At 45.8% G+C, this 23,506-nt stretch overlaps 2 protein-coding genes across 2 annotated transcripts; both read left to right on the plus strand.

Annotated features, from left to right (window-relative positions):
- Nucleotides 1-6,660: 6,660 nt before the first annotated feature.
- N7446_010873 (putative HET domain protein) lies at nucleotides 6,661-8,940 on the plus strand (the record flags this gene model as incomplete). Its single annotated transcript, XM_058519616.1, has 2 exons — nucleotides 6,661-7,039; nucleotides 7,100-8,940. 2 exons carry the CDS (start codon nucleotides 6,661-6,663, stop codon nucleotides 8,938-8,940), a joined length of 2,220 nt encoding a protein of 739 aa, XP_058368454.1.
- Nucleotides 8,941-17,785: 8,845 nt separating this feature from the next.
- N7446_010874 (uncharacterized protein) lies at nucleotides 17,786-17,992 on the plus strand (the record flags this gene model as incomplete). The annotated part of the gene is made up of 1 exon (XM_058519617.1): nucleotides 17,786-17,992. The coding sequence occupies one exon, from the start codon at nucleotides 17,786-17,788 to the stop codon at nucleotides 17,990-17,992; it is 207 nt and encodes a 68-aa protein (XP_058368455.1).
- Between the last annotated feature and the right edge of the window lie 5,514 nt (nucleotides 17,993-23,506).

Below are 23,506 nucleotides of genomic sequence, written 5' to 3' on the forward strand. Positions count from 1 at the left end.
CAATTTATCTCCGATTCACTTCGGAGCATGCGCAGTCTCCTAGTTATCGAGAAAATGGCGATTGAAAGTTAAAGATGTTTTGTTGGGGTACGGGATTTTGTACCTTTACAGCGTACGTTTACTACCAAAGACGCTACCACAGGACTGTAGACGAATCCAATTACTTCGATAATGCTAGTGTATAATGATCAAGAGGGGTAGCAATTAACTCAGGGGTTTAGATACTCCCCAGCTATCATCTCACGTTTTTTTACACCATTTCACCCCAAAGTCAGCATTAGACATTCGTCAAATTTCGTGCAATTCATTATATCACGATATATATAGGGGACCGGTAATTCAACACCCCTTTGCGTAACGTAATCCACATGCGAGCTGGCCACACAAGCGAGCCGGCCACCTACCCTCGATGTATTACATTTAAATGCTTTCATCTCACCACAACGCTATTAAATTGAGTAATAAATCTAACTAGACCTATCTGGACATGCATTTCTTTTATGCCCCTGAATTCCACATAAGCCGCATTTTGGTAAGGCCCTCGTTCGGGGCTGTAAAGGCCCTGAAACCTGCTCACGAACCTGGGCTATACGGGCTATTTGGGACTCAATTGGCTCCGACCGTAGCTCACGAACCTCTTGGACGGAGATACTACCTTCGTGAGCTATCCACCTAGTAGACCGAGTCCTTTTTTGCTTCTGCGTCTCGTTGGCGGCACGCAAATCGCGTACTTCTTTCTCGAGAAAAGCTGTCGATTGCATCGTAATTTGACAAGCCTTTAAAACCTGATTAATCGCGGAATTAAGCGGACTCGGTGGGCTTCTTAAGCGCTGCTTTAATAAAGCTTTAATTGAGGATGCTTGCTTTTGTAATTGCATGTAGTTCGAAGGCGTTTTTGGCTCCCACTCGCTACCCCGGCTTGAGGGGGGTGTTGGGGTATAAAGGCGAATATCGAGCTTCGAGAGCACTCGATCGGGGCCGTAGGGCACTAGACCGGCTGCCGCGAAGCTACTTTTAATTGTCTCGGATTGGAATGTCTCAATTCGAGCGGATGGGTACGCCTCGAGGAAATCTAGCTTATCGATGTGATTGATATTAAGACGCATTTTCGTTTCGACAAGCCGACCGTAAGAGCGCTTTAACAGCGCAAAACAGCCGATATCGAGCGGCTGTAAAAGGTGAGATGAATGCGGAGGCATACAAATTGGAATGATATCATTTTTTTCGCAGATTTGATCGAACTTCGGTGTTAAATGGCTTCCGTGGCCGTCGAGGATCAAAAGTCTATACTTCCCCTTCGTTCGTAAAGAAGTAGACGGAATAAAGAGCTTTTCGAGCCACCGAAGTCCAATTTGGTCGGAAGTCCATCCTTTTGGACTAACCTCGAAGTGCCAATCGTCCGGAAGGCCGTCGAACCAAGACTCGATAAAGACTTTGCCTTTAAAAATGATACACGGAGGTAACGCCCACCCCGAGGCATTTATACATTCAATTGCGGTAACCCACTCGCGATTTCCGGGCTGTAAAAGTAATCGCCGACCGTAGAATTCAGCCCTTGTCACGACTTTTGCGGTAGAAATAATACCTATTGCGAATCCAGTCTCGTCAAAGTTATAGATATCGTCGGGATCGATGCCGTATTGAAGTATAGTCTTTTGGACGAGAGAAAACCAATCTCCGATGATCTTCGGATCCTCGCAATTTACGCGCTCGTAGCTATAGCGTCTTGAGAATCGGGCTAATAGATCGGGATGTCTCTTTACGAAGTTAGAAACCCAATTCTAGCCGACGTGTTAAAGTGTAGTAGTCCCACGCGTCGCGAGTAATAAATCGGCCATTTCTCGTACAGTCGCCGGCCGGGGGGCTGCTCCGCGTAAATCCATAGAAAGAATCCATTTTTTAAGCGATTCCTCTTCAATGTCTGTCAATTTTTGGCAATTTGGGCGGGTTTCGGCGCGGTTCTGATGGCCGCGTAGTCGATCTTGAAGTGTTATACGCGGTATATTAAAACAACGCGCTGCTTCGCGAATTAAAGCAATTTCTTGCTTCTTAATAGCTTGGATAGCTAATAAGACCCTGCCTTCTTGCTCAATTAAATTTCGAGAGGATTGAGTACGAACTGGTGGCATGGTGGGTGGTTGAAGAAGAGAGGTCTAATTACTGGACGCGTTTTACGTTAGGTGGCCGGCTCGCTTGTGTGGCCGGCTCGCGGGAATTGATAGGGACACTCCCACTTTTGTTCCGGACACTCCTAATTATGTAATATCCATGATTAGGTAATTGAAAACGTCATGTGATTGTATTGGTATTCATTCTCCGTATTATTTACATGACCTTCGTGTATGCCCAACTTTACCACATGCAGTGCATTTAAAGGGTGCCCTCTTCCGTTTATTCATAGTCTGGCTGTTGTCTTTCTGCTCCAATTGATCCCACTTCCGCTTTTTAGGCTTTGGAAAAGGAATCAAAGGCTCTAAGAGAGGAAGGTATTCTGATTCCATTTCAGAAAGCCCAGTTCGCCAGAATGGGTGGATATCTGTCAATGGGATAGCTTTATTGCTCTCCAATAAACTAGTAATCCGATGGGCACAAGGAAGACCCATTGTCCTTGTGAACGTATTAGTACAAGGGGGTAAAGGAGCAAGATTTGTAGCTCTTCTAGCCTTTGTAACTTGCTCGCCAATCAGTCGTATCGAATAGCGGGAGGTCCTGATCACAATATTAGTATAAAGTTGATGTAAGGTTACTACTGGCCTCTCAATCTGATCTCGTCTAAAATCATATTCAAGCGTAGCATGCTGGGTTTGTAAAGCCTGTGAAATCCTTTCAAATACGATCAACATATCCCCTGTCGAAGCACCGATGTGCTTTTTAAAAAGGCATGGGAGCCTTCAACTCGAGAGGTCGCAGAATTACCGAGGTGTAGGCATTGTTGTGTCCATGCAACTATAAATTTTTCTTTATGAATTAGCCATGTCTCCTTAACATATCGAAGAGAAGGGGAGGTCTGATATCGCTTCTCGAACTCTGATAGCCTCGAATTGTAGTCGTTCTCTGTAGTAGAATAAATTAGCTGATTCCATGATTTTTGAAATGTTTGATATTCGGCGTTCGTCGTAAAATGCTGCTTCGTATTAGACGTTACGTTCTTGTTAATATGCCAGATGCAAAGAAGATGGGGATAATCTGGACAGACGACCTTGACAGCACCTAATAATGCAAGGTCTCTATCTGTACAAAGAACTGGATAGAAAGAGAGGGGGTCGAGAAATGAGAAAAAAGTCTTTAAAGCCCAAATATAGCTCTCTTCCTGTTCATTCTGCATAAAGCAAAATGCAACACTAAAGGTTGAATTTGATGGCGAGACACCAATAATATGCAATAGAGGCATACGATATCGGTTTGTCTTATAGGTGCAGTCTAGGACGAATACCCTGTTGTATAGGTTAGCATACTTGATTGACTCTGGGTGTGCAAACATAAAAAAGAGGACATGTCCTTCGCTATCCTGCTTAATAGCATATTTCCAGTGATTTTCCTTCAAAGTCTTCAGTAGAAACTCAAGGGGAGTACTATTACCGAGCTTTTGCCTTCGTAAAGCACTTCGCGCATTGTAGATGTCTCGAGGGGTAACTAAAGCATTAGGATGCTCTCGTTTGATTAGAGCTAGGATGCCACGAGGGTTAGATCCAATTTCCGATAGATGTAGGACCTTTTGAAGCTGCTCCTCTGTGAGCCGACGGGCAGCTGAATGTCCGATCATATTATCATCAGCTGTGTGATTATGATTCCGGTTTTGGACCTGTAACTCCCACTTATCATCAAAAAGCATTTTCCCGTATAGCTTAAATGGACAGCCAATCCGCCGTGTAGTTGTCGTTCTTCGTTTCGCTCCATCAGGAGCATTCACTCGGTCACGATACGTGCCACCACGGTCACAACCAAGATAGATGTACTTATCTGTGATTGATCGTATAGTAGTGACAGCGTAACCTTGCGAGAGAGCATGCTGACGGACAGAGGCAATTAATAAATCTCTGCTATCAAAAATTTGCTCAGTAGGGGGCTCCATTTCTGAAAAATCCGAGAGGCAGAGATTTGAGGAGCTAAGAAAAGAGGGAGGCGAGAGCTGGGGATTTATACTATACTATGGTATGACATTTAGAATGATGTTGCTGTGGTAATTCCAATACAATCACATGACGTTTTCAATTACCTAATCATGGATATTACATAATTAGGAGTGTCCGGAACAAAAGTGGGAGTGTCCCTATCAATTCCCGGATATTTCAACAGGGCTGATATAATTGAAGTGTTATGACTCGTCGTACGTCCTGAAGTTGGGTTTATACCCCGGTCGCAACCCTAACTGACCCAGTTCCCGTACCCCATCAAAACATCTCCGATTTTCAATCGCTATTTTCTCAATAACTAGCAGGCTAAGCATTCTCCGAAGCGAATGGGGTATATTTTAGATAGTCTATTATAACTTGCTAAAATCTGAGACCGATTGAAGGACTCTAGACCTTAGCAGTCAGCTCGGGAAGTTCACCTGCAGTCAGGTCGGACCCACTTTTTCGCTCCCATAGTTAAGACAAAACCCTAGCCTGCAGTCTGCCCTGACTGCAGCACCCCCCATGGGATAGGGCCGGTTAACGTCTGGACAGAGCAAAGCAAGAGTCAAAATCTTGACAAGGTGGCTCCAGTACCGCCTCGCCGCTTCTCACCCCTTAATATTCTAACAGTGCTATCGTCCCTCCTTGCACTTGGGGCGTTTGTTTGGGCACTTATACTCCAGGATGGGGTAGCAGTTCTGGCCCTCATAGCCACAGCATCATCTTCAACTCTGATTGGGATTGCATGCCGCTGGAAACCAGAGCTAGCTAAACGCCCGACAGACGTCGTAGTCCCAAATGCGGCCGTCATAATTAAAACGCGCGATGGTGCCTTTGTAATCATTCAATGCACTGAAGAGATCGCCCGTGAACTCTTTATAGGCCCAGAAAAATGCGACTATCTTGTCAGTGGCCAATGGTTCAGGGTGTTAGTTGGTATATCACTGTCTCTTATCACGGTATCGGTCATACGTTTGGGAAACTGCAGTTGGACAATGCAAGCTGTTATCGCCGTGATATACATAGTATTGAATGTCCTCTACTGGATAGCATCTTTACTTCCGCAAAAGCTGCTTTGGGACCTATCGCGGTACAAATGCGATATGGTCACGCCGGAGCATTTGAAATTTGCAGACCAAGTTATGGAAGGCGAACCTGAACCTGCACCCAGCTATACACGAAGCCTATGGTTTGCAATTCAAGCTACCAGGGAAATCAACTGGGTTATGGTTAGTGGAGCGGCCCCGAAGACGACAGCGTGGGACACCTGGCTCAAACTAGCCCACGATAATTGCAAAGATGCCAAATGGGATGCCATTGGTGAAAAGAACCAGCTGATGAAAGAAGAAGCGCGCAAAACTTCTCGGTCAACAATAGTATCAGTCTCTGCGCGAGAAGAGTGCTTAATGAGTGAGACAATGTGTACATACATTGTGATCTGTGGGAAATATAGTATGGTTTAAGTCATTAGCGGCCCTTGTCCCACTGTCCCACTGTGTGGTATTTACTAAAATATTATGCTTCATATCCTACTAGTAGGTGAGGTCGATGGAAAGAATCATATCATTCAAGGTTATTTCCAACGTTATATCCGGGTATAGCTTTAGGAACATACAATCAGAATGGATGGAAGGAGACAGCCATCTCATCTCGAGCATCTCTGGTCTGGGGGTCTCCATCCAATGCCCAGTTTCTCTATTGTAGTTTCTCCCGCTCTTCCCATGTCTCCCCGCCCTGTTCAAGGTCCATAACCTGACCCCCAGAAGTCTGCCCGCGTACACCACTAGAATCAAATTTCCAACTGTGGGCCTTCTTCACATGACGCCGTAAGTCGCGCTGGAAAGTTGTAGCATCTGTCCATCCAAGAACTGCATAGCCAACAGTATGCCATGGTGATGTGATAATATCGACTCGGCGATGAGGATTTGGATTTTTCTGATATTTGGGCTATGATTCGTTGGGTTTAGTGCCCTTGCCGCCCTACCACTTCAGTCCCTTTAGCCCCGCACCTGAACGCCCTGAACGGGTGACGTGTTCCCTCGGTTAAACCTGCCACGTCTCGATGCCTTCTCTGCACCACTACTGCAACCCCTGTTTTAGTCAGCTTTGGTCGTGTACCTGCCATCCACCCCCTGATTCGCTGACACTGGGAAATAAACATATAAGGTAGTTATCACCACGACCTGGTTCGGTCTTGGACCTCTTGTCTAGGATGTTCAAATTCTTTATTTTTGGCCGCCCTAGGCTGGTACTTACGGGCACGATAATATCCCTATGAGCCTCCTGCTGTGGTGCCCGGTCTGTTGACCCCCTGTCACCCGCTAGTTGGTTAGGCAGCACCAGTCAGTAGACACGTTACAAATCACGTCGTCTATCTGACGGGCTACGACCGTCAGCAATGAGTCATCTTCTCCTGCGTCAGTCTCTTAGACACACCTGAGGTATTTGCCCCAGTCTGTTTTGGCCAAGGAATTCTCTGAGAGTTTGGTTGAACTGCCCAACTTTCTACAGCCCCGTCTAGATCTTCTGCGATTTCCAATCCGATATGCCAATTGACAGCAAAGGATGTGGTATGCTGTGTGAAGCCTGCCAGAAAATCTTTCGCGGGCAGCAGATCCTGAGTACCTTTTCGAAGACATCTGACGACCAGTCGTCTGATTGGAACCCCCAGGCACATCACCCCTCTCTGCAGTCCTTTCTCAATGCCTCGGACTCGGGTTGCCCCGTCTGTTATGAGTTTCGGTCTTCAATAGGGGAAAACCGCCTAGAGATATTCTCAGATTCTTCCACGTCGGACGAGTTCTCGTATTGGACACTTCAACAAGAAGGTGGTGGATATGACCTGAGCCTTGAGCTTGATGACGACTACGCCAAGCTCATCGAAGAGCGCTTGGACCTGCGCCTCGAAGTTCTTCCACTTCAAAGTATGTTGATCGAGAAAATGTCTTCTGGGTTTGGTAGAGCTACTTATAACACTTTCTTAGTCTATGATGGACCGACGGAAAATAACTCCCTGCTTGTAGGTGATAGTACCGCTTCAGACGCAGCATTTACTCAAGCATTCAAATGGTACAAAGAATGTCTTTCCATGCATACTGCGTGTAATTCCAGTAGCCATTACCTGCCTTCAAGACTCCTCAGTCTCTCTGAGAACGACGCAGGGACTATTAGGCTGGTTATTACGGAGACCGAAAGAAAGGTAATAGATTGCTACGCAACACTCAGCCACTCTTGGGGCGATTCAAACATCATCACTCTTCTGTCTTCAACGCTTGATTCGTTCAAGCAGAACATCTCTCTCGAGTTACTGCCAAAAACCTTTATAGAGGCAATTGCCGTCTGCCGCCGGTTTTCAATATCTTATCTATGGATTGACTCGCTCTGCATCATCCAAGACTCTGTAGCCGATTGGCGCGCCGAAGCCGCGTCGATGGAAGGCGTCTACAGCAGCAGCAGGCTCAATATCATGGCCACCGCTTCTCGAAACAGCCACGACGGGCTCTTCCGATCACGCGACCCGAGACATCTCGCACTGTGCATCGTCGAGTCGGAATGGACTGATGCCGGGAATGACCGATTCAGTATAGTGCAAGACGATATGTGGCAGATTGAGATGACGGACGCGCCTCTAAACCAGCGAGGCTGGGTCCTCCAGGAACGCATCCTACCGCCGCGCGCCCTTCACTATGGCCAGAAACAGCTACTCTGGGAATGCAGAGAGCTAGACGCATGCGAGAAATATCCAACAGGTCTGCCAAAAGCCTTGCGTAATATCCACACGGGAGTCAAGATCACCGATCCAGTGGCCAACCGACTTTACGAACACGGCTGGAAATCCAGAGATAGGGACAGTGTTGACAAAGAGAAACGCCTGGAGACGGTGATAGACTATGCGTACGAGCTTTGGAGTCGCTGGATCTACACGTACAGCAGCATGCGGTTCACTCGGTACTCAGATCGGCTGATCGCTTTCAGCGGGCTCGCTAGTCGCATGCGGGCCATCCTCCGAGACGAATATGTCGCAGGATTATGGCGGTCCAGGCTCATCGACGAGCTGCTGTGGTTTACCTTCGGCAATGGCTCGATCGAGTACGAGCTCAGGCCTTACCGGCCGCCCGACGGCGGTGCACCTAGCTGGTCATGGGCGTCTCTCACCGGAGAAGTCGTCACTAGCAAGGTCGATCAGTTTACCAGCAAGGTCTACCACCTTGATCTGAAAGCGGTCAATGTGACGCCGGTTTCCGGGAGAGAAGACGATGCTAACAACAATAATACAAGCGCCATATTGGACGGCCAGATCCGGATAAAAGGATTTCTCAAGCGAGCAACCCTACTCAAAAACGTATATCACATGCCAGAAGAAGATTATGAGGCTCCTGCGACGATTTACAGTGTTGAGGTTGATGGGATACAACCATTCGACACATTTGTCGACGAGCCCATGGCAAATCGGGACACAATGGGGATTGTCGTCCTCCCTGTGCTTACAAATTTGAAGGACTCGGATTCGGATTCGAAGAACAAAGAACTGCATGCATTGCTGCTTCGGAGGCCAGCCGGATTGCCTAGAGGGTTCTATGCGAGGGTAGGCTATGTGTCCGGACCAGAAAAGGAGTTCTCTGGCAGCCAGTTGGGTGACTTTTTTTACAACTACCAGACTGCTACCCCCGCGCAAGGAAAGGGAAGAGGCGGTACGGTGTTTCGAAATGCGCTGCGAAAGCTGGTCCGGGTAAAAGAGCCGAGTGGATCAGGAGACTCATGGCCAAAGCTGGGGGACGAAAAGCTGTATCTTCCAGGTGCCTATGGGGAGTTCATCCTTGTTTAAAGATCGTCTGAAAGAAGAGCTTACAGCTCAGACTTGAGTGTTGGCAGCATTGAGGGTTGACCAAGATTATGGTAATCTTGCGTATTTGCGAAGTTTCCTATAATTGAACCTTGGAAGCTTTCTACTTTGCGAGTGCATAGGATCATAGAAAAAACATGATTTCTCATCCTCAGCGGTTGTTAGGTCGCATGACGGCTAGCGAGTCGCGGCGGATCCAACCCACTTAGGAGAGGGAGAGTCTTGGTTACAGAGTAGTAATTCATTGTTTGTCTGTGTCCATCAAATCCTTGTTAGTAAAATGCCGAATAGTGCCTGGAATGGGAGAGAGATTTATGGCTTTCTCGCTGTTGAAACTTGGGATGTCTAATGGTAGGAGATGAATAAAGCATGCAAACAGTCTATTCCAGAGAGGTGTTTAAGTCTGATCTTCCATAGTATGAAAGATCTGCTATATATACGGTCGCACTAGTACTGAGCTGGGAGGTGTCAATATTGACCTAAAGAGATGTGAGGCCTGGATCTTGCATCCATCTCAACACTCGCTAAACCGCCTGAGAGAAGATGATAAACTACGGAGCTCAGTTGTAGATTGAGTATTTACAGATTTTCAGTGCTTTCAGTGTCTAGTGTAAATAACAAGCTGCATGTAATGTACAGTCGGATGGATGGATGATATCATTTACCCTGACCTCTCGCTTTTAGTTGGATTATAAACCATATCCCACTAGTCTGGGTGCGGATTCGTATTTTAGTCTAGTTGGGAAATCAACTAATTAAGCGATATACAGGCTACCACTATTGTGTAAATACATGATTGTGTGTTCCAATGAGATTGTTCCAAAACTTCCTGAACGGTGAACATTGAGCCTCACCTGGTAAGGCCTGTCGTGGCCTTTCTGCCGTTTGCGGTATTAGGCTGCCCTCATGGCGCGGCTGTGGGAAATGTACGAGTGAGACGGACAGCAAGCGTCCGATTTTCGCTGCATCTCTGTTAGGAACCGCGAGAAGGCGGGCAAAGCAGAGGCTAAGAATCTGGACAGTGATTGTGTGACAGATGCGGTTTTGTTCCGAGTTCGTTTGATTGAGCGTTGGCTTGTCTTATTCTCGAACTGGAACGGTGACGGTTTATTGTGAAAGCGGAGGTGAAGATCTTCAATTGTGAGTATGGGGTTGGCGGGAAGAAAAGGTTCTTGCACTGGAGGAGTCGGTTGCGGTATGGATGTGACAGGTCGCTGGAGGACGGAAGCATAGGTTGTTTGTCGGTTTTGGGGCGAGGAAGTGATGGACGGTATCGTTTGATGAAGCTGGGGAGATTGGGTTGTTGGAGGTTGTTGAGGCTCTGGGTATATTATGGCGGGTAGCGGATTGAAACGGCAGTCCAGGTTGGTGTTTTTTGTACTGGAGTCGTCTGTAGTTTGTGTACTGGAATCGGCGGTAGGAGTTGACCGTTTAGGGGAGGAGAATGCGGTGGTTGAGGAGGGGGTTTGTTGTGAGTTCCGAGGTGGTGTTTCAAATCGCACGAGATTATCTGCCATATGCAGTCTTCCTCATGTAGCTGTTGCACTTCCTCGAACGGGGTGCATTGGAAGGTGGATAAGTGCTTGGTCGATTGGCAGGCAAAACAGCATGCCACGTTGCTGACTCCTGAAGGTCGGTAATAGAAGCCATTCTGGGCCAGTTGGAGCAGAGTGGCCCCAGCAAGCACTATTCCTTTGAACGAACGAGCTCGGGCTGTGATGGTGGAGTAATCTTAGGTGATTGAGACGAGAAAGTAATCCTCCTCATCGTGAGAATCATCCTCGACGTGAGAATCGTCCTCATCATGAGAATCATCCTCGGCGAGAGAAAAGTCCTCAACGTTGGGGTATTCGGGTGAGATTGTGGGGTTTGCGGCTTCGGGGGTGGGAGATGTGCGACGGGTTGGGGGTTTGGAAGCTGGGGGTTCAGCCTCACCCGCTGGCTTCTCGTGGTCATCCCCATGGTCCAGGTTAAGGGTACAGTCTTATGTTCCATTCGACTTCATACAGACGCGCTCGAAATCCTACTGCATTGTATACAGTGCGTAATGTACAGTCGTTCTCGAAATCGGCTTGACCATCACACTAATCACTATGTTCGCGACCCACCGCCCAGGCTTAGCGTCGTCGGTTTATTGAACAGCCAGCAACAAATTGAACCGTCCAACACGCAGATTTATGGCGCATTTTACTTTTAAATTGTATCAACATACATTCCAAGCCATTGCGTTCGAATGATGTGCTTTGGTGACAATGACCATATTCAAATTAAAACTGTTGAAATTATTATTATTATTACGCGGAACACAATTTATGGTTCCATACAGGTACTACAGCACCACTACCAGAACCTAGCCCTATCAACCAAGGGTTTGATCGTGTAATTGTGCTCAAAACTCGAAGCAATTACAACCGGACATTCTGCGGGGCAGCCAATGCGTCTAACCTAAGATGGCTAGATCACACACGTGACAGATCACACACCAATAGATGATGTCTCTTCATTCAAAGCCTCCCTCGCTAAGCAGTCTCGCGGCGAACAAGCAGAGGAGCTGGCGCTTCAGGTTCTTGGCGCGTTTCTTTCATCAATCGATCCTTTTCAGCAACCGCATTCCAACTCGGGTTGCGGCAGTTCTCATGTGCCAGTCTCAGCCACGTCTCCCACGCGGTCGTGCTGGGGGCTGCTCCACTAACTGTCACCCATTCGACTTGTCGAGTGGCTTGAATTGCAAGCCACAAGCTTTGTGTATAGTTTGGTGTTGGTTTATTCTTTTCGTCTTCATTTGCAGCTTCCAAGCACTTCAGTCCGACTGGGGTGCACTTATACCGTGATAAATCCCAAAGCAGCCTTTGCGGAACTAAGGAAGCTATCCAGTATAGGACATTCAATACCATATACAGTCAACTCTCGCTTATACCACGGTGGGATATTGCACATTCTTGATAATAACACATCCCTTGCTTGGATGGCCCCTTCATTCCAGTTTTTTCCATATAAATTGACAGAATATAACACATTTTGTTTTACCACACTTTCTTCCTCTCAAATCTGCTTAGTCAGCGCAATCAACCAATCAGAATGCCTCAATCTACAAGCTCTCCTACCCTCCCGACCCCACCCAAGCGCGTCAGAATGGGACCAAAGCGTACCAAATTGGGTATATCAGACGCGCAGAAACAGGCACTACGGGCATTTTGGTCTAATACTAGCCCAAAGCCCACGCAGACTGCATGTGCTAAGTGGTTTGAGGACCAATTCAAACAAGTGATTGACCGGTCAACCATATCAAGGATCCTTTCATCCAAATACAATTATCTTGATACGGGCCCTGCAGGGGCAAACAAACGATCTTCATCCTCTCATTGGCCATTATTGGACCAAAAGCTATATGACTGGGCAGATAACCATATTGGCAATGGAATACCAATAAATGGCCCTTTGATCCAAACTAAAGCAGCTGAGCTTTGGAGACAAATACCGGAATACAAAGATCGGACCAAACCTCAATTCTCTGAGGGTTGGTTAACTCGCTTCAAACAACGCCACTCTCTTCAATATCATACTTTCCACGGAGAAGCTGCCTCAGTCCCATCCTCGGTACATGATCAGATCAAAAGCACCAAATCGATTTGCAATCAATTCAAACCGTCCGAAATCTACAATATGGATGAAACTGGCCTATTTTGGCGACGTATGCCAAATGGTGGTCTTTCAAAGGGAAAAATTGCTGGCAAAAAGCTTGATAAAACACGAATCACTATTGTTGTTGCATCAAATGCGGATGGTTCCGATCGAGTCCCTTTATGGTTGATTGGCACAGCAAAAACCCCTCGCGCACTCCGGGGGTTAATTTCCGAGCTCTGGGATGTGTTTGGCGTCACAACAAGGCAGCATGGATGCGTCATGACATTATGGAGGACTGGTTGCGATCTTTCTATGGGCGTATTCCCTTAGATAAGAAAGCTTTGCTCCTTTTAGACAATGCTTCACCACATGTTATTGGACTCCAGCGAGCGCCACCACCACCCCGGATTACGGTTGTTTTTTTGCCAGCAAACGCAACTTCAATTTATCAACCCTTGGACCAAGGTATTATCCAAAACTTGAAGCACCATTATCGGAAGAAATGGATGCGCTATATGATTGCTTTTCTTGATCGTGGGATAGACCCAAAACAAAGAATGAGCATTTATTATACTGTTACCTGGGTAACGCAAGTTTGGAGAACAAGTGTATCAGACCAAACGATTATCAATTGCTTTAAACAAAGTACTTTGATTAGTCCAAAGTCTATACCTATACCTGAGTCCGCGCCCGAGTCCGCACCTGAGTCTGCACTATTTTCCGAGCCCGGATTGAGTGATGAGATTGAAAGTCTATATAATCAAGCAATTGATAAGCTTGGTGATAAAGATATTGTGCCATTTGACGAGTTTTTGAACCCTTCGGACGAAGACATGTTAGAAGATGGGACTGAAGGGCGAGATGAGACCAATGAGCAAGATATATATATTGCCCCAACAACCTCAGAAATTCAGGATATTGACATTGATGGGCCCCCACCTGAGCTTCTGTCTAATTCTGCTATATTGGACAGCCTCCAGGATATCCTACTATGGGTTTGTAGCAAAGAAAAGGGTACCTCGGACCATATTAGACAAATTGAGAGCTTAATCAGCGACTTTGGCAGGATTCAGATTGATGAGAAACGTCAGGTGACTTTGGATCAGATGATGGGATGGAAGACTAAATAGGTATTAGGGCTTAACGTGATTCACGGTCTCCCGGGCGACACTGCTGGTCGGGCGGCCCCACCAAAAATGAAAAAACCTTCAATTTTTAAGCATGAATAATACCACAAAAACAACTTAAATTTTGCTATTTAACACGTGTAGGGCATTTAATATACGTATGACCTTTAGTACCACATCCAGAACAGGTGACCTGCCGCCTAACTGTAGGCATAGAGGGTAAAGCAGGTTCTGTAGGTTGTTCTACAGGCATCTCCAGCAAAGATATATCTTTACATACATCCTTCTTCTCAATAACCACATCACTCTGACTGCTCTCCTGACCCCTTAAAATGCCTCTCTGATCAATAAATGTATGTTTGATCACTCGTTTTTTTGTCTGTTTTTTGTTGGTTGCCTCTAATTGTATACAGCGATCTTGGAGGAAAATTTGGCGGTGGACCACTTTTATGGTCATTTCGTAGGTCCTCTTAATCTCCCGTTTAATAGGCGAAGAAAGGATTGAAGAAGAAGATTCTAGACCTTTTTTGATACGAGATTGCGATTTTGAGAATTTCGAGAGAGTCCAGAGAGTATTTGGATCACTATCACTGCCGGAAGAGAGTGGTCGCTGGGAAAGGATCTCAAGAGGAGGAAGTTCATCCAGGTGCACATTCAGTTTTTCCAAGACTTTATCTGGATTAAATGGTGTTAATCCAGTAGCCAAGAAGCTATTCTGGATAGTAGAGGCCGTAAAAGCACCCTTTCTTGCATCTGCAATCAATTCAAGGAAATCTTCCTTATCAATAGAATTGACTCCATTCCGCATCATGGTTGAAACCGCTCCTCCATAAAGCCTCTTCAAAACCGAAAAACAACCCACATCCAAAGGTTGTAAAAGATGAGAGGCATGTGAAGGCATGCAGATTGCAATGATATCATTTTCATCACAAAGTTGGTCAAATTCAGGGGTCAAATGACTACCATGACCATCCAGGACCAAGAGGCAATATTTTCCTACCCTTCTCCCAATATTTGGGATAAAGTAGTATTTTAGCCACCAAATACCAATCTCATTGGTACTCCAGCCATTTTTACTTGTAGTAAGACCAGCTCCTTCTTGATTGTTCAGGAGGGGTTGGCGTAGATGCGCTGGAAAAAGTTTTCCCTTGAAAACAAAGAGTGGAGGATGAACACTTCCATCAGCTCTGATACACTCAATTGAAGTCACCCACTCGCGATTTCCGGCTTGTAAGAGAGCTCTTTTCCCATGGTATTCAGCCGAGGTAATAATCCTCTGTGTCGCGCCAACCCCCATAGCAAAACCAGACTCATCAAAGTTGAAAATATCATCTGAAGTGATACCCCACTTTTCAATAGTATTTTGGACCAAATCAAACCATGGTTTAATAATTCGAGGGTCCTCTGAAAGTGCTCTCTGATAGTCGTATTTTCGAGAGAGTCGACTGGATAAATTCGGGCGTCGTTTGATAAATTGAGTAGGCCAATTGACACCGATAGTGGAGGGGGTATTTTTCTGGGCACTTCGTAGGAGATTGGCCATATCGCGCAACATAGGCATCGTGAGAGCAGCACCTCTGGTATCCATATCAAGTAACCAATTTTCCATTGATTGCTCTTCAATTTCAGTGAAAATATGGCCAGTTGGTCTCTTCTCAGCCAAAGATTCGCGCCCATTGATCCGATACTTCAAAGTTGAGACAGGTAAATCAAATGATCGTGCAGCAGCTGCAGCAGAGGGATATTTACCATCTTTTATAGCCTTTATAGCTAATAAAAGACGGCCCTCCTGCTCTATCAACTTTTTTTTCGATCAGAGCGTTGGGGGGGCATTTTTGTTGTGGTTAAAAAACATGTTTTATTATTGAGGGGATTTTTTATGGGGTCGCCCGACCGGCAGTGTCGCCCGGGAGACCGTGAATCACGTTAGAGTTAGCTTGTCAAATATTATGTCATCCTCTCACCAAAACACAACTCAATTATACCACGTAATTTGGCTTGGATAGTATGCTGTGGTATAAGCGAGAGTTGACTGTATAATAATATAATTAAATTTCAGGGTTGCTTAATAATAGCACTTTCAAAAATTCGCTTAATATTTTGTGTAATACCCCTTAGCCTTCCGCACTGCCTTCAAACGTCTTCCCATGCTCAATATTAGCGTATCTATCTTTGCCTGATCTAATGCCTTCCAAGCTTCCACTAGGCATTTTTTAAAATAATGCCAGTCTACCTCCGACCTTCCCATGCCAATAAGCTCCGGAAATAATGCAAAAAGCTTCACTTTTAACCAGCGCCATACCGGTTCAATTGGGTTCAAATCGGGTGAGTGCGCGGGCCAGTCTTCGACGTATACTCCGTGAGTTTCAAACCACTCTTGCGTGTCCTTCGCTAGATGAATCCTCGCGTTATCTTGCTGAAATACTAAATTAGGGGTGTAGATTGGCATCAGGCCTTTTTCGAGCGTCGAAATATACGACTTCGCAGTATAACCCCTCCCCGACCGCGATTCTTTGTCCCGTTCCATAATTATTAATTCTGTTCGACCTCCTAGCCAGATTCCGGCCCAAACCATTTGTGAAATATCTTTAACGTGAGCCTTAGCATTCACAAGGTCCTTACGAAGGCCCTCCGAGGTTATACGAAAGCACCATTGTGGTCCAAAGTTCGAGGTTCGTTGCACCGAACACTCGTCCGAGAAGATCCACGATTGGAAGCTTTCGCGTCGCCATTTTCGCGCAAATTTTAGCCTCTTCCTTGCAAGAGGAGGCTTAATTGGTATTTTCTGTTTCGATCGCCGTTTTCCGAGTCCGAATCGCTTTAAAATTCGACGTATAGTGGAGGGTGACGGATGCTGAGCTGTAGCAGCACTTAGCTGTTTATAGGTCCAAAACGGATGCCGACGTGCCTGTAAATAGAGATGAGAGCAAGCGCGCTCACTAATAATAGCGGGACGGCCGCTTTTTTCGCGATTCTCTAGCTTTTCGCCTTCTGAATAGCGTTTTAGCGTATTGTAGATTGTACGCCGAGAGCAGCCAAAGTCATTAGCTAATTGCACTTGCGTAGCGCCATTCTCGTGAGCATAGATAATAGCTGACCTTTGGGACGTAGATAGCTGCGCCGTTTTGCTACTTTTTGGTCCTAATTTCATTACAATCGGAGCAATAGGGGAGGTGTAGGAGTGAAAAAAAAACTTGGGTTGGTTGTTGGGCCAATATAGTGGGGCGGAGTGGGAAGGAACATTTGACTAGTATCTGTATTAAAGAAAGGGCGCATACAACAGATTATGGGAGCGAAAATTTGCTTGAGTCCTCAAAAGATTGGCAACAATAAATAAGTAAGTCAGGTAGAGGCCCGGGAAAGTCGTGAAGAGATAGTGCATCATGGAGGGACAGTGTCTCCTATAAACACCGTCACGTAGTAGTTCACGTGTAGGTTTGTACTCGATGGTTGGACCCTATCAATTCAAGAATCATATATGAGGAGGAAACTGGGGCTGAGTTATGGAGGTCACCCTCCATATATTTTGTCGACGTGTTCATTTAACGTTGCGCTATCCTTTGTATCCATTCAAATGCAATTGCGTTGGCCAGACCAATAAATTGGGTCGACGCTTGAAGTAGATCCAGGATTTTCTGATCATGCCCCATAGCATCAGCAATGCGGGATGCTATTCCTGGAAGCCAGAGGATAATGTACAGTGTCGGATAAATCTTGAGGGCTCTAATTTTCCGAAAGAGAATCTCGTGTTGCTTTCTCCTGAGACCTTTGGTCTTAAAGTCCACCCTATTCGTAGGAAGAGTCGCGCCATTCGTAGATATATCCGCGTTGGAAAAGGAGTCAGGATCGGATTCGTTTTTCAAAGGTCTAGCGGAATCGTGGGAAGACCTATTAAGTCGGCCTTCAGAGAGATCTATTAGCTAGGTTTCTGTTCATCCATATTCAAGTTATAAGTTACCTTTCCTGGAAAGATTTTCCGCCCTTTCGACACCTAACTTATAATGATTTTCAGTGGCATCAACGGTTATTCCCATTGGAGGACTTGGTTTCATTGGTATTGAAGAAGGTAATTCGTCATGGGTGCTCAAATCGTTGCTATTGCCGCTCCAGGGTGGATAGTTGACCAGATGCCGAAGGTGTATGTGAACAATCACGCACTGGCAAATGAGGAAGATTATTATAGCGAACCGCCATGCATGCGCAAGCACGTATCGCAAATACACGGGGTGGTCTTGGATCCAGCACCAGTTCCCACTGACTGGGTGGATGTAACCCTTTATTAGGGCCACAGAACCTATTTTAGGTCAGAAGAGAGATAGTGCGGCGGCCGAGGTCTTACTAGTGATAATAGGTAATATCCAGACACATCCAACCTGACCAATTTGGCGCCTAACAGTTTGCTTTATGACTGTACGAGGACACAAAACCATGATGAGAGTCAAAATAGCGATTGATAAGGTGGAACAATCCACAGCCTAAGAGTGACCTGTCAGGAACTTGGATTTAGTGTAGATGAAGAAAGACGAGCTAAAAATGCTCAAAAGAGAGATACTGGGAGGAAAACTAACCTGCACAGAAAGTTGTCCGATAAATCCATTTATGGTACAACCAACGCCATCAGCCAGGGGTTTGTTCTTGGTCACGATAACGAGGCCAGAAATGCTGTTATTCAAAGCATTTGCAAAGTCTGCAAGTTCTCTAAATATCAGTTATCTATCATCAAGGAAAACGGACATGAGAGATAGATATGGACAATTACTTGCAAATAGAAGATTTATAACCAAAGCGTTATGGAAAGGCCGAGGGGTAACCGGCCAAAAATGACGGCTGATTATGAAAGCGATACCTGCGCTAGACAGAATGCTCCCTGAGAGGGTTGTCGCTGAAATCGCAAGATCCATTGACATAGAAATTTGGGATTCAGACATAAACGTACCCATGCCCCTGTCTGTGGCAGCAATTTGAGATATATAGGTCAGTGAAAAGCTCTAGAGAAATGTAGTTGAGTCATGGGTTCCGTAATACGTTTCCGGCGCCAACTTTGATTCCCATCGCTGAAACACAACATCCACCACAAAACGCTTTTCAACTTTACTAGCTCTGTCTAGCGTGGTGCTCAGACACTTAGAACACCTCATTCCCCCCAGGAAATCAGCTTGAACCGGCAAAAAATGTCATGAATACGAGGAGGCTATAAAGCTACACCAAAAGGTCTGTGCGAATGTGTGAATTGTGGCGAGGAAAAAGAGTCAAAGACCTGGAAGTAACTGGATGTGCTTGGATGTAGGCAATTGCAAACGGTCTGCCATAGGGCAAGGGGCTCTGTATGGACTGTAAACTTGACTAGATACATACATACTGTCAGTAATTTTGTGGCAGATCGGATGCCTGACCCATGTTCTCGAGAATATCTTTATTATTGTGATTCAGAAATACTGAGAAGAAGGGGATCGGTCAAAAGGAATTTACTAGGTTATGCTTTTAATTGGCTATCGATTATCTTTTTGGGGCGACCCCAGAAGATCCCAACAAAACCCCAGAAAAATCTCAAATAATCCTAGAAGTACCCCAGAAAGCCCCAGAGAAGTCCCATAATACCCCATCTCCCACCTTTTATCAGGCTAGGGATCCACAAAAATTTCACCTGGTCAGAGCAAGACATCCAATTATACTAGGAACCTAGCCTGAAGGCTAGATCGATTAAAACGGAACCATTGCCTGATACCGCTAGTCGAACAGAACAAGACTATTAGAATAGAAAAACCTTCTTACCCATCAGTTACGGAATCAAATAAGTAGATATCAGAATAATTACCCGTATTCGTTCTTCCAGTAGGTATAAATTCTCCTGCAAACAACAAGTTTATATTTCAGCAACCTCATCAACAAAGATCCTGCATACTACCTACACGCCACTAAAATCATCTGAATTCTTCAAATTTTAGTAAAGAATTTAAAACGAGCTACATCCATCCCTAATTTGAGATTATTACCTCAAATTACGAATACCTTCAAGCAGGATCATATAGTACTCTAACAGCAGAACCAACACAAGTGTGAAAAACAGTATTATATCTTATTATTTAGCAGATTTATACACGCCAACGCCTGGATTTTATGCAAAAAGGTGTTTTTTCGGAGACTTTTCTGGGGTGACTCAGGGGCATTTTGTGGAAGGCTACCCAAAAATGACATTCTCCATGATAGAAACAATAAGACCAACCATGGTAGTGGTGAGTGAGTTGAACGTATCATTGAAGGCACTTAGGTTCACGAGGCCTCCCATAAGGCCATTGTCAAACCTATATCTGGTAAGTCACGCCCATTAAGTATTACAAGCAAACGCCCATATACTTACCCAATCTGCGTAAAACCCAGCACCGTCAAGGCCGTCACTGCGGCAAAAGGGCATTCTCTTGTAATTTCATGCTTCAGCTCCAAAGCGAGTGATACAATATATGTCACAAGACGTGTGGGTGCGACCCGGAGAGCCACTAAAAGTCTGTCGTAGAGGAGGAAGTTTTGGACCCGTAGGCCTTTGGGCTTGTTGACTTCCAAAACTAAGTTGAAGACTATTACTATACGGCGCCAAGGTTTGCGACCCCACAATAGCTGGGAACTGTATTCCTAAAAGAGCGGCTACGGAAGCTCTCTGGGGTTAGCGCTGAACTTTACTTCAGTTACCGATAGTCAGGCAGTGGTCTATTGTGGAGACCATCCTACCCGGCAATTGAAGAAGCTCGCTCGTATCATACCTCTAGAAAATAGAGCCGAGTATCGATAAATATTCTGCTTCTACTCCGTATAGTGTCTGGACTCAGTTCGAAGGTCAGCACAATTAGCGTGGTTTCAGTTAGTGTATTATATCAACCAATAGGTTGCAAGACTAAAATCCATGACAGTAGATCTGGCAATCTGGCAAGATCGCCTGGTAGTCAATTAGTCTCGGGTTGCCAGTTTACCCTAGCCCTTTCGTATGCAGCAGCCCTCCGCCCTCCCAATCATCATATAGAAGGCTGTGCTTACGGCTTAGAGAGCTATTACTCTCCATCACAACGATTATGTTTCTCAATAATGTGGGAGCAAAACTCAAAGGAAGCAAAACTCAATTTACGCGCCAATCCCTGGCCAGCCTGACATCCGCTACGCTGCCATCTGCCTTCAGCCCCTCTCCATTCAGTGTACTTGAACTCTCCACATGGCGCTTCGCCGCATGGTTGCCTGAACTTTGTTTGTCAGCTCGGACAAGCTTTTCAAAGCATTTTGGGGCGGGGGGCCCATGCACGAGGCATGTTGATATTACATGAATAGTTTAACCGAAGCAGCTTTGGTAGCCTATTCATTAGCGGCCTGTACGTTCTAGCTGGAATTGACTTTTGTGGCGGGATCTGACTTCTGTCTTCGTGGTAGACACTGAACCTCAGCCGCCGATTTACGGTGGCATGGCTGAGACAACGGAGAGTGAAGTCGATAATCCGGCGATTCTCGGCATTTTCTTGATTCCACGTTGGTTGTTTCCCCTCCCCTGAACCCCTATTTTGCATCTAATCCTTTCCGGTTTGAGCGGTTGGCTGTTAGATCGCCTGGTAGAGAAGCCGAGAGATGGAGAATGGAAAGTAAGGAGAGCGCCAGTATGGTCCGGGATAAGGTCGTCCAGGCGGGATACCCAAGTATATAAGAGAGGAACGGGACAAAAACAAAGTAAAGCCAGTGAAGGGTCGCATCTCTCTATTGTACTTGAAAAAGCTCTGCCGGACTTCATTAACCACGAACCTCCAAAATCTCCTATCTTCCAGACCAATCTTCGCCAGGCTCTAACCTGGGTACTGAAGTATTTGCTGGAGTGTGCATCAGCTGAACTTTCCATGGCCGTCAAACCTGCTCAATCTTGGTCTGAAAGCAACGATCAAGCGAGCCTTCCTGGACCAGATCGATTCGACTTCAAGCACCCCATTTGTACTGCCGAATTCAAAATCGGATTCCTCCTTCTTGCACACGTAGATTGTTTCCCAAACCCTATATCAAAGTACGCTAGGCTAGATTGGATTAACGGCCTTAAGACCCCTGTCAAGCTGTTTTGTCTTGCATAAACAGTATCAAACTGGAAGCCGCGCGCGTTGCGCATCGGCCCTGAAACGAAGAACTGGAAAGGGGAGACGGAGAGGTGAAAAAAGACATTAAAATGTGTGGATGATATTTGAGTTGCGTTTTAGTTAAGATTGACCAATGAGAGGAAAGATCAGATGACTAATAAATGAAATCGAAGAAAGCAACTAAGAAATCAGTTAAACTCGCTAACAGTTGTTAATTTTCGACTGCGCGAGTATATCGGCATATGAGATTTTCCTTGGCCTTTGAGAGCGTCTCTCTGGAGTGGGAGTGCTAGCACGAGGTAAGGCCTTGACTTCGTCTGCCGTGTCCGGCCACGTCATTTGCGTGCTTTCGTCGTCCTCATCATCTGCAGCGTCTGTTCCAATTGGCCCAGGATAATGCTGATCCCTGATAGAAGGTTCATTTGGGGGTTTCACTAGGTTAGAAAGGGGTTTTATGAGAGTAGGGAAGCGCACTGCGTTCTTCTTAGGTTACTAGCTTTTCTAGCTTTCACTTATAGATAGCTGACTAAACTAGATCATAAACCCACAGAGGAAAGGGAGAATCCAGCAGTTTTCAATGTGACCTAGACAGAATCTCTGCCTGAGGCAGTTATAAATTGATCTGATTTAATGTATCCTATTGTAGCGGCTTTAGTTCCAAACTCCGAATTATTCTCCCATGATATCCAAGTACAATGTGCAATTGATCGTGAAGAAACATGCTGTTAGTTGTCGTGGTTGTTTCGGGCCCCCAATTCAGTAGGGTACGTAGCTCATAATATTCACATTTGAACATTCGCCGCATTTTTTAAGAAAATGGTAAAATAATCGTATGGAAACGGAATGAGTCCACCGTTAACGTGAAGGTTCAACGTGATGGTCAACTTAAGGAAAACACGCGCGGACGATAAAACAACTATATATGACCAACACCCTTCAATTCAAAAGATGTTTAAATGATGGCCTTTAGAGAGCGATGCACAACTTGGTTGAAGTACGGTAGGACTGAAATTATTGGCTAATCGACAGGCTCAGGCGTAGGTCCGCGCATTTCCTAATAGTTTCACATCCCCCAGTCTACGACAAAATTATTTCAACCTCAGTGAAAAGGCCAAGTCCGACCCATTCTGAGCCCTCGGGAGAGACCGGAGAACTCCGATTGACAATCCTCCTGCTCATCTGTGCTGCACTGGTCCTTCCCTCCACATCCCCAGGACCAAATTACGTGGGCTCAGGCTACTTCGTATGTAGGAAGAGATTCGTATCAGGCTTGCTTTTTTCCGGTGAAACGGGCGATGCAAACGTATGGCCGTGATATAGGACACAAACTTCGAGTTGACCTCATGCATTCGTGTCTCGGGACCGACGGAGGCTGACTTTATGCACCGATATACAGTGGTGTAACAAAAGTATTTGACCTCCGATACTTCGCCCCTGGACCCACTTTTTCATACTGCCTGGCAGAAACCTCAGGAATTCAATTAAATTTAATCTAAATTCCCGCTAAAGGTTTAGCTGCAGAACAAGCGATGCAGCCTCACAGCTTAGTGTACAGACACCTCTCTGAGGATATTGCTCATCCGCTAAGGGCGCTTGCCCTTAAACATACATATTCGGTGCACAGCAACCTTGTCAGCGTTAGCGACGTCAATGAACAGAATAGCAACTTATTCTCATTTTGTATCTTTGTGCAAGGTGACTACT

This window comes from Penicillium canescens, assembly GCF_028828765.1.
Source record: "Penicillium canescens strain IBT 15451 chromosome Unknown utg000007l_segment0_segment0, whole genome shotgun sequence".
Classification (NCBI taxonomy): domain Eukaryota; kingdom Fungi; phylum Ascomycota; class Eurotiomycetes; order Eurotiales; family Aspergillaceae; genus Penicillium; species Penicillium canescens.